This window comes from Lucilia sericata, unplaced genomic scaffold (genome assembly GCF_015586225.1).
Source record: "Lucilia sericata isolate MDLA Ls3-8-SP2 unplaced genomic scaffold, ASM1558622v1 Contig000137F_arrow, whole genome shotgun sequence".
NCBI classification, from domain to species: Eukaryota; Metazoa; Arthropoda; class Insecta; order Diptera; family Calliphoridae; genus Lucilia; species Lucilia sericata.
Window position 1 is genome coordinate 187,246 of NW_023994169.1, and position 12,659 is coordinate 199,904.

The 12,659-nt window shown below is 29.9% G+C and overlaps 1 protein-coding gene across 14 annotated transcripts in view; it reads right to left on the reverse strand.

The window, feature by feature from the left end:
• LOC119601032 (plasma membrane calcium-transporting ATPase 1) overlaps positions 1-12,659 on the reverse strand; it is a 554,548-nt gene that overhangs the window by 169,093 nt on the left and 372,796 nt on the right. For 5 of the 14 annotated variants that reach the window (XR_005231174.1, XM_037951698.1, XM_037951695.1 and 2 more), the window contains one exon: positions 6,436-6,504. The exons of the other annotated variants lie outside the window; for them this stretch is intronic. Coding sequence is in view for 4 of the 5 variants with exons in the window: in XM_037951698.1 (XP_037807626.1) it covers positions 6,436-6,504 (69 nt within the window). In the remaining variant the exon portion in view is untranslated. The remainder of the gene's footprint in view (positions 1-6,435; positions 6,505-12,659) is intronic. 14 annotated transcript variants of the gene reach the window in all.

The following is a 12,659-nucleotide window of genomic DNA, read 5'->3' on the forward strand; positions in this document are numbered from 1 at the left end:
TAAGAACAAATAATTTGTATGAAATTCGAAAAAACCTGCAAGTGAGTAGGATTGTTTTGTCTTATATCCGTTTTTGGCCGTTAAGCGGAATGGACTATAAATGAAAAGTACTGTAGCAATAGTGGACTTGGCACCTCCCATATGAATTAAACACAACAAACGTTTATTTAATAGTAGAGCTCGAATCTTCAAAATATGGACGAAGGACTTTAACATCCATGTAAACATTTGGGGAAAAATGTGGGAGGTGGATGCTTGGATTCTCTCATATTCATTAAATACATACAAATAAATTTGCGTACTAGCATTAGATGTCGGCGTACCTCCCATATGAATTAAATACCAAAATTTGTATATATGAGAAACTATTAGAGCTAGAATCCAAAAATTTTGCACGAAAAATTTCGACATTAATTTGAACATATGGAGAAAACTAGTGGACTTTCAAAGGGAGCTTGCCACCTTTCATATGAATTAAATACAAAAATTCGTATATTTTGGAAACTATTAGAATTTGTTTGAAAATTTTTCATATGTTAAATAAAAATCCAATTTGACGATTGGGAAAAATTGGGGAACTTGAAATGGTTGGCGAGGCATCTCCCATATGAATTAAAAAAAAATTTATATGGAAACAATTGAAGGTAGAATCTTTAGAAATCGTAAAGTGGAGGTTTTATTTATATTATTTTTAGGGTAGCCTATAGTTCCTTCAAGACATACAGGAAGACACTGTGAAAATTTCAAGAAAATCTGTCTAGCCGTTTTGCAGTCTATAGACTTCAAACAAACCCACATTTATTTTTATATATATAGATACAAAATTCTTGTTACTTAAAGTCAAAACGAGGTTACAACAGATTTTGTCTCCAAAACGTCACCTGGTCACGGTAGGAGCATACTTCGTATATTTTGATATTATTTAATAAATGCTGCTATTATGTAAATATTTTACATATTATTGTTAAAGAATCAGTATGCACATACATATGTCCAATTCACAAGCCTCGTGTATCTACGTATGTGTGTATTTTTGTGCTATAATTAATTTAGTTTTTCAATTTAATTGTATTTTAATAAATATTGAAGATGTTTTTCTTTATTTTGTACAACATGGCTTTTTACAATACAAATGACTGTTCACAAGTAGATATTGGAACTCTGTATTTTAATAAACGATACAAAATACAAAGACCAGTTGTGAATTGGACAATTGATTTAGTATTTCAAAAAGATGTAAAACACAAAACTAGTTTGAAAAATGTAAAAGTTATTATAAATTCCCCAGGCCATTAACGTGTCTCAGAGCACTTAATTAGGAAATGTGAAAAAAAAACTTATTTTGCAAAATATTCTAATAATATTATTACATAAAATATATCTACATTTACTCGAATATAAGTTTTTGTCCTTAAAAGATATAGTGAACTTGTTCTCAGCTATGGTAAAAAATAAAAATAATTTTTTACACGGCAGTTTTCAGTTTTTTTAAATCTTTGTTAAAGAAATTTTAAAATTTTTGAAATATCACCGGGGGAATTATGGTCAATATACTAGGGAATAAAACAGATACATAATACAAAATATGTCCCTGAAGTTATATATAAATCGGGAAGTCCTAATATTTTCTAAAATTACAGGAATTTATAGCATATAGTCCGATAATTAAAATAACAACTAAATAATTAAAATTAACCCTTTAAAGCACTTGGGTCCAATATATTCTCAAAGTTCAATAAATCAATTTTAATAATGCTCTATATAATTTAAAAAAATAAATGGTTAATTTTTTTGTTGTTATTTTATATATCGGACCATATATTATAAATTCCTGTAATTTTAGAAAATATAGCAAACAAATAAATAATATTTCGACATGTTTTAATGAGAATTTCCAAATATTGCTAAATTTGACTTTTGACCTCCAAAGTTTACGCCTTAGGATTTCCCGATTTATATATGACTTCAGGGACATATTTTGTATTATCTGAGAAATAATATTCTGTAAATATTTTGTTTAAAATGTATAACAGTAAAGAATTAGGACATATTTTGTTAAATATTATAAAAAATTAGTTTTTCGCGAAATTCGCAGAATTCAAATGGAAGGTACAGCTTAACTATAAAAGGTATTGACCAAATTTTTTCACTGTTTCATTCCCTAGTCTATTGACCATAAATCCCCCGGAGATATTTGAAAATTAGTTTAACAAAGATTTAAAAAAACTAAAAATGGAGTTTTGAAACTGCCGTGTAAAAAATTATTTTTTTGACCATAGCTGAGAACAGGTTCACGATATCTTTTAAGGACAAAAACTTATATTCGAGTGAATATAGATATATTTTATGTAATAAAATAGTTTTATTAGAATATTTTGCAAACAAAATTTTTTCCACATTTCCTAATCAAGTGCTCTGAGACACGTTAATGGCCTGGGGAATTTTTAATAACTTTAAAATTTTTCAACCTAATTTTGTGCTTTACATCTTTTTTTACATCAATATATACCGGTTATTATTAAAAAAACCGAAACCGGTTTATATTAAATTGCAATTTTCCGAAGAATCCGAAAACGCAAAACAAAATACATTCAAACACATGGTAAATTTCTGTTTATTATAAAACTGACTGACCATTAACTATTTTTAATGTCTTAGGCAAATTAAAAAAAATGATAAAAACCTAGCTATTATATATGGACCATATATATTCATATATGTTCATATGCCAAAAAATGGCGATATATGATCTTGTCATATATGGGCACTAGAGTGCTTGAAGCTTGTATGAAAGAAAAAATTATTGTCCGACAGGCTGTCCCCCCTCTAGAATTGTTCTTCGGGTTGTAAAACTATGTCATGCAAAAAATTAGGCTGATATGATAACGTTAACAGGTGCCGCAACGGCTCTGAAGTTTCCAAGTGGCAAATTTTTGCACAAATTTTGCCATTTAGTAATAAACTTTGCACTTTATTGTAAAGAAATCGTATTGTGCACAGAGTAATCATTTCGGAAAGACATAAAACACAAAATTTGCTTGAAAAATTTAAAAGTTATTGCGAATTCCCCAGTCCATTAACGTGTCTCACAGTACATGAATTCTAAATGTGGCAAAAAAAAATTACTTTTTTGGGACATATTTAAAAAAAACTATTCTGTTACTTAAAATGTGTCTATAATTACTCCAATATTAGTTTTTGTCCTTATCAGATAACGCAAACTTGGTCAAAAAAGTTAGATTTTTTCAACGTCCGTTTCAAATCTCCAATTTAAATTTTTTTGAAACTTTGTTAAACAAATTTTAAACTTTGTAGGAGATTTCATGGGGATTTATGGACAATAGATAAGACTATTAAACGATAAAAAATTAGATCAGTAATACTTACAGTTTACTGATCTAATTTGCCGTTTATTGATCTAATTGCGATTTGAACTCGGCGAATTTTTTTGTAATATTTTAGAGAATGCGTATTAATTCTTTACTGTTGTACATTTTTTTCAGCGTATTATAGTCCAGATAATATAAAATATATATCCGAAGTTTTATTGAAATCGAACATTCTTAACCCATAAACTGTGGAGTTAAAGGTCAAATTTTGCAATATTTGGGAATTCTCAGTGTACCCTATCGAAATAATATTTATTTGTGGGCCATATTTACCAAAAATGACTGGAGTTTATCGTATATTATCCGATATTTAAAATAAAGTGAAAAAAAAACTAAATTAACACTTTAAGGCACTTGGGAACAATTTAACACCAATGTTCAAAAATTCGAAAAAAAACTATCTACATATTTGAATAATACTCTATATAATTAGAGGAATAACAGAAATAAAACAAAAAAATAAATATATAGTGTATAAAAGCTTATGTATAAACCCATTTTGACCAAATAAAGTTTGTATTTTTAGACATATTGGATTAAAAATCGACCGTAAAAAAGGATTACATAAATTATCAGTTTTAAAAACAAAATTGTTCTTTTAAAAATGTTCACCTCAAGTTAACTTCATAGTCAAAAAGGGTTAAAGTATATTTTTTTAAACTTAATAAATAATTTTTTGTTTTATTTCTGTTATTCCTCTAATTATATAGAGCATTATTTAAATAAATAACGTTTTTTCGAATTTTTGAACTTTGGTGTTAAATTGTTCCCAAGTGCCTCAAAGGGTTAATTTAGCTTTTTCACTCAATTTTAAATATTGGACTATATACGATGAATTTCAGTCAGTTTTGGCAAATACGGCCGACATATAAATACTATTCCGATATGTGACCTTTGAACTCCATAGTTTATGGGTTAAGAATGTCCGATTTTAATAAAACTTCGGATATATATTTTACATTATCTGGACTATAATACTCTGAAAATTGTTGCTAGTGCTTTAACTTTAAGATTTATTATAATTTTAATTGTAATAATATCTAAATAAATAAATACTCTGAAAATACTTCATTTAAAATGTACAATTCGTATTCTCAAAAATATTACAAAAAATGCGATTTTCCCGAAATCCGCCGAGTTCAAAACGTTGGCAGAGCTAAACTGTAAGAAATATTGATCTAATTTGTTTACCGTTTAATAGCCTTATCTATTTTCCATAAATCCCCTTGCTATCTCCTAAAAGTTTTAAAATTTGTTTAACAAAGTTTAAAAAAAAACTGAAATTGGAGATTTGAAACGGCCGTTGAAAAAATAAAACTTTGTTGACCGTAGCTGAGAACAAGTTTGCGTTATCTTATAAGGACAAAAACTAATATTCGAGTAATTATATTTTAAGTAACAAAATGCTTTTTTAGATACATCCCAAAAAAAGGAAATTTTTTTGTCACATTTCGAATTCATGTGCTGTGAGACACGTTAATGGCCTGGGAAATTTGCAATAACTTTTATTTTTTTCAAGCAATTTTTTTATATCTTTTCGAAATGCTTATTCTGTGTACATTACGATTCCTTTATAAAAATGTCCAAAATTTATTACTAAATGCAAAAATTTGAGCAAAAACTGAAAAAAAACGATATTTTACCCTTAACGTTATCCTATCAGCCTAATTTTTTTTTGCATGACATATTTTTACAACCCAAAGAACAATTCTAGAGGGGGAACGGGCAAAATTCGCAACTTAGTTTTTTTGGAGCACTCTAATGGGCACATACATATATGAAAATTTTTTCCGTATATGGATATTTATGGAAATATATGAATATGTATGGAAATATATGAAAATATATGGATATTGTGCCCAATTCTACCAATTTTCGGATATGAACATACATATTTACATATGTATATGAAAATATATGCTTCATTAATAAATCCATATATGATTCATACATAATCTTTTTTAGCTAGGAAGCAAAATAAACCAGTTACTTTTTCTATTTTTTTTTTTTTTTTTTTTTTTTTTCTTTTTAGGCACATGATTATATATAATATAAATATTATGTAAATAACTTTACTAACAAACCAACTTATTTCCGACCAAATAATATTGACTTACTTTTGGAACATCTCAAACAAAAATATTTTTTCTAGTATAGTTGTAAGTACTTTACTCGATGACTTCTGGTGATTTTTCTAGTGAATTTGTTAGGAAATATTTGGCTGGGTTTACAAAGTAAAAAAGCGCAGCGAAAAAGCACAACAAAAGCAATAAGAAAACCACAAGTGCTGAAATAGTGATATTTTTAAAATTTAAATTAATCGCTGTGACTTACAGCGTTAGCAGAAAACATTTCACTGCATCACTACAGCTAATGAGTTTTTTTTCGTTTTTTTTTTTTTTTCACTTTGCTGTTTGCCTTTGCTTATTTACATATGTTCACATAGTTTTAGTTAAACAAAAAAGGAAAAACAGAAAATAGTGAAGCAAAAACAAATCCTGGCTGTAATACACAGTTATATAAACGGAGTACTGGTTCAAACCTCGAACAAGTTAGAAAAAACAATCAGCTGTTCTTGTCTTTCTCGGATACAATGTTTATGTGCACTGCCTGTTGGAGCTGATTATGTGTGTATTTTTATTATGTATTTACAGTTATTCTAACGTTCTTATTCTATCATTAACATTAATAATAAATCTTGTAAATATTAAAAATTAAAATATTATTGAATTTTCACAGTTCCATCTGTATGAACATGGCATTATTTTCAACTAAAAATTAATATTGCGCTAAAAAATTATTGATAATACATTCAAGGCCATTAACCATTATACATTTATTTCAGTATTTTATTCTTTTTAAAGCCTTTAAGCAGCAAATGAAGAGCTTGCCAATAAAATTGGTTAAATAATGAGTAATAAAAAATTAGAATAATAATTAGTAAAGAGATTGAATTGAACACAAAGCAATCAAACAATGTAAACAAAAATGTACATATTTTAATTAAAAACGGAAATAAATAATATGGTAACTATAGAAGTCTTACAGCTTGATCAGTAGAACTCTTGCTGTAGGGGACCGGTATCAAGCGTTCTTGTAATTCACCACCTATAACCTTTAAAAAGGAGAAGAAACAGAAAACTAAAATATTGCTAAGGTAAACAAATTTTTGATTTAAAAATTTATTATTTTAGCTTTTATGCATTATCATGTTATAGTCAAAGTTACTAGTAGTTAGTAGGAAAATGAAGCATTTTTATTTAAATGTTACAAGAGAAAAGACATTCAAATTAATATTATAATTGAAAAAAGCTAAATTAAATGCTGCCATCAATTTCATTAATAATTATAAACAATTGTGTTTACATTGTACACACACATATATATATATACAATTTGTTTATTTGTTTCTGGAAAATTATAAAGACATCCATACATACGTTCATTATATACGTACATATCCATACATATATTATGTAAAAAAATTTATGTAATATAATTTCTCCGAAATATAAAGTGAAAATATATTTTTAGGAATTCTAAACATTAAAATATATATTTAGACATTGGACGACACACAGGATAACTATCATTCACAAAATAATCATTGTTATGGCATTTCATGTGGACTCAAAATATTTTTGTAAATATTAAATGTAAAAACTATTATAATAAACTATTTTTATTTTTAGAAAATTTACCATAAATTATTGTTCCTGATATTTTTCAATCCCGGGGCAGTTTTTCCTACCGAGCGCGTCCCCGGGTGGCGAATAGGGGATGGTGATGGACCATCTGTCCTTCCCCAGCTTTAGGATCACTTAAGCTGAGGGATGGCAGATTGTCCACCACCAGGGAATATATATTCCCCAAGGACCAAAAAACTGGAAAAAACAAACATGGAAAATAAAAAGATTAAAGTTACGGTGCAGGGCCTAAATAACCCAGTTCCGGCGGCAAGTGTTGATCTATTCGCGAGTCACATGTCGTCGTCATCCGGCAATCGTGAGCAAAATACTACTAGGAGGTGGGTACCTTGGCCTCCGTGGCTGACAATGCGTCAAGTGTACAGCATGCCATTGGCAAAAACATAGGGGTGAAAGAGAAGGATATACTCGAAGAGAGCTCTAAGCTACCTCAGCCTTTAAATATAGGTGAGGACTCCGAATAATAACAACACCATTATAGCAAATCCCAAAAAGGATGAAGTGGTGAAACAGGTGAATGATAGCATAGCTAAACTACCTATTACTAAGAATATCGGGAGCACAGAGAAAGATGTTGAAAAAGATGCTTCAGGAAATCCAACGACACTCCAAAGGAAAAATCGGACTATCTCACAAGATCTGAGGAAAAGAGGGTCAGGTCTCCCGAGGAGTTGACAACTGAGAATAAACCTAAGAACCCTGTCTTCTAATACACAGTCGAAGACAAGCCATGCTTCACTCAAAGGAACCTCAAGTCAGAATCCTGCGAGTAAGGTTGACAACGCTAAGATAGATATTCCGAAGACGACCACGTCGCACAGTGGGAGGAAATTTTAAATTTTACAATTGTGATCATTTTTTTATTTTTTTGAAAACTAAATAACCAACGGATTTTTGATTTTTTTTTGTTTTGCTCTCGATATTCGCCCACCTGTAAGTCTTCAAACTTGACAAATGTTTTAGCAAGTGCATTAATACTTTTCGCGTATTTTTAAAGTCAAAGTTTGTTTACATCACAAGATATATTAAAGTTTTTTTTTTGGATTAGTGGTTTAATTGAAACTATTCGGTATGTATTACATAAAAAAATATGTTTGTGATTTGTGCTTATATGTTTAAGTCCTTAGTTGTGGTAAACAAATGTCCTGTATAAAATAGTGGCGGAAAATCATGTTTTTTCTAATGTTATTGATCCATCAAAGTATAACGAAGAGCAATGTCAACAAATTCGTCAACAATTGAAAAATTTTGTTCTAAAATTACGTTGCAAGTGGGTAACTTGTCATAGGATCATGTCAAAATTCGCGGATCGGAATAAAGAATGGTTAGATGGAGTTTTTATTTTTCCAGAACCAGCCATTGATAATCGAAAACATAAACAATTTTCAGAGTGCTCAACTAAAACGCAAATGAAAAAAGTTTCTTCTATTGTGTAAAAAACGCCGAACGAAGAGTTAATGTTAGTAACGCGTATCAGTCTTTTCAGGGCTGGAAAAAGAAATGCTTAACAAGTTGTTTCGAAATTAAGCTCAGAATCTACACTAGCTTTAAAAATGCTTAAAAGTGTAAATGCTGAGCCAAAAGCACCTAGTCCTTGTACACCTGAGGAAGCTTTGGCCCTCTATATAGATGGAGACTATTGAAAAAATACATATACATTAATGCAATATGGTGCCAAAGAGCGAAATTATAATATTTATCCAAGCTACGATGTTTTAGCTAAAACTAAAAAAGACTGTTACCCCAACGACACACAGTGGTATAGGAAAAAAAAAAGAGGGAAATAATTCGGTAACTTCTAAACGGTTAATCCGATTTTAATGAAATTTGGTATGCACAAAGAGGAGTTTAGGTTTTGAATTTGGACCTTATAGGCCAACCAGGGGCCCGGCGGGGGGTCCTCAAATTAGGACACCTCGGCTATGTTAAATTTTTAAAAGGATCCTATTTCTTCATTTGAGTTCCGATTTAAAAAAAATCGTATATAGAATCTCCTCATTGAGCACTATAAAAAATGTCGTCGTAGCAGTAAATTATCTCTTATAGTTTAGGAGATATTCGCATTTGAAAATTAAAATTTTTTACCGTCCTTACTTTAGTTTTTTTGATAATAGCGGGTCCAAATATTCCCGATTAATTAATTAGGGAAAACTCAACATCTTTTAGAAAATTTACATAGCACTATTGTTTTCATCCATAAGGTTAACTCTTAAATTTGTTACATATATGGATGATTTTTTATAGTGCTCGATGAGGAGATTCTATATACGAAATTTTTTTTTAAATCGGAACTCAAATGAAGAAATAGGATCGTTTTAAAAATTTAACATAGCCGAGATGTCCTAATTTGAGGACCCCCCGCCGGGCCCCTGGTTAGCCTATAAGGTCCAAATTCAAAACCTAAACTCGACAACACCTCCTCTTTGTGCATACCAAATTTCATTAAAATCGGATTAACCGTTTAGAAGTTACCGAATTATTTCCCTCTTTTTTTTTTCCTATACCACTGTGCGACATACAAGTAACTGAACGTTCAACAGTCTCTTATCAACCATACTATTGGACATATAATACAGGGTTTTCCAACAACATTTGAGAACCTCATGGATGAATGCAATAACAACGATTGCATAAAAGCCATATTTAAATGGGGTTGTGATGGAAGCAGTGGTCACTCTACTTATCGACAATGCTTTATAGTGTTCCCGAAACTGGAATTAGAGATCAGCATTTATTTGCAGTATGTATTGTACCTTTGCAAATAAAAAATGGATCGTCAGTACTATGGGAAAATAATAGACCTTCTTCGGCGCTGCGAATTATGGCCCCAGGTAAAATGGCCCCAAAATATAAAACGAAAAATTGCCCCAATGTTGGGTTCAAAATTCATTATGAAGTATAACCCTAACATTTTTTAAGAATAATCACCCCAAAATTAATGAAAAATCTCCCCAAGGTTTAAATGAAAAGTGGCCCCAAATATTGGGTTAATTTTTCGTAATGAACAATTACCCCAAAAACGTAAATGAAATGTCACCCCATTTAATTTTAATTCAAATATAGGTGGCGTGTCATAAAGTCCAGTGTCATATTTTCCATGGGCGTTATGACACACTAAATTGAGTCTAGTGTCCATGGACGTTATAACAATTTCAAAAGTGTCACAATGCATATGAGCAATGTAACATAAAGTCCATGGATTTCAAAGAGTCCATTTATCAAAAGAAGGCTTAATTTAGCGAAGCCGGTATTCGAAATACCCCAGAGTTTAAAACCCCTGCGCCCGGCCGAAGGCCGGCTATCCAAAACACTTTTTAAATGGAAACCAAAATGCAACATACACCAAATTTAGGATAAATTCCTCTGGGGGTAAGAGTGTCCGTTTCTTAAATTCTTTACAAATTTTCAAATACAGTTCTGTTTTAAAATGATACAATGTCAATGGACATTATAACACTTTTAAAAATTGTCATAACGTCCATGGACACTATGAAACTTTTTGGTGTGTCATAACGTCAATGGAAATTATGACACCCCACCTCAAATATATGCTAATATATTTATAAAATTTCATATATAATAATTTTTGTTGCATTTTCATAAAATGTTTGTTGATTTTGAACATTCCTGAACATTCTTTATAAAATAGCGCGATTTAATAAAAAAATATTTTATGTAATAATATTTGTTGTATTTTATGTATAAAATATCGCGCGATAATGTTATGATTTTTTATAAAATATTAATAAATAGTAATAATGAATGATCACTCCTAATTATTATATGGTTTTTAGGTCCCTTTTAATATTTTAATATTCACGTATTTTACAAAATTTAAGAATGAAAATTAGCCCCAAAGGAAAAAAGTTTTGTTTTGGGGTATTTCTTCATTTCACAACATTGGGTTCATTTTTATTTTTTTGCAAAATGCAGTATTACCCCAAATGTAAAAATGTTGAAATACCCCCTTTGTTGGGGCCATATTTCGTTTTATGTTTTGGGGCCATTTTACCTGGGGCCATAATTCGCAGCGCCCCTTCTTCAACTCGGTTCTGCAGACCTATTAAAATAATTTTTGAAAAGGAGTCACACAGTGGGGCAGAATGGAAATTTTTTGGAAATAAATCTGGCATTTCAAAACGGCTGATCCGATCGGTATAAAATTTGGCGTGAGCGTAGCCAAGGAGTATTCGAGTTTAGGTTTTGAAGATGAACCCTGCAGATGCCCCATGGACGGCGCTGTGGCGGCTCAAAGTAGGGTACCTACGACATGTAAAATTTTTAAACTCGTGCCATTTTTTTTTATATTTTTATATTTTCTGAAAGCGCTCGACGAGATCTTGAAAAAACATGCTTGGACATACTACTTATCTCTTATAATATCCGAGTTATAGACATTTAAAAATTTAGTGATACAAAATTTACCATACCTTGGTCCGCCTTTTTTCGAATACCGGGCGTAATTTTGAACCAAATGGACTCAATACATTTACAGATCCAAAAATATGTGTTTTTTTAATTTAAAAATTCCAAAAATTTTAGATTTTTGCCGTTTTTTTGCCAAAAATGTGTCTTAACTCTTTTATTAATAAAATAAAATTTTCTTTAAGAACATATAACAATTTTATAGTTTTCTAAAAGGTATTTTTACGCAGAAAATCTTGCCACTGCGTCCTTCCGAATATGACCTATTTTTTATCAAAACTTCAACTTTGGGCGACATGTTCTAAAATCCCAAAGCTGGGATCAGAAAACTGAAAGCAGTTTTGGAAACCTCAATATGTTTTCTATTTACTCCAAAAGTATTTTCCCAGCCCTGAAAGAAATGTGGACCCTATGGGCAAAAAAGTAAAAAATCCCATTTTTGGGATTTTCATTCCTATTTTTGGGAATTGCGGGATGCCCTTTGACCTTTTCATTCTTTTTTTGCATTTTCTTATTTGAAATGACAAATTTAACAAGCGTTGAAAATTTCATTGAGTTTCGTTCATAAATAAAGATTTTGTCATAAATTACATATTTGTTTAATTTCTAAAACTATGATTTATATCAAAATTTTAATAGGGTTGCAGATAGCTACAACAATTTAGTCCATATTTATCCCTTAATATCATTTTTTAGTTAGATATGGAAATTCTTGACCCTTTACAAAAAATTTCAAGCCAATATCTCAATTACATTCAAAAATATGTTCAATTAAACTTGTGTCCTTTAATTTCATCTTTTTCATATTTTAGTATTAAGTATGACAGAACATATTTAAATCTTATATTTACCTATTTTCTATTTGTTTGCTTATCCTTATAATTGAAAGGTCCTATTATGCTTAAATTTTCAAAAATGTATAACTATTTTTTACCTAAATTTTTTCGACAGATTATTTCGTTCTGTTTCGTTTATGATCATGTAGGTAAAAATATACAGGTAATGATAATTTCGATTCATTCACTAATAAGAAATATCAATGACTGAATTACAGGTTATAGTACTATAGTCCTAAATGTTGATAGGTAGACAATTCGTAATTTTTTACTTTGGAATACCTGTATCGGAAATGACAAGA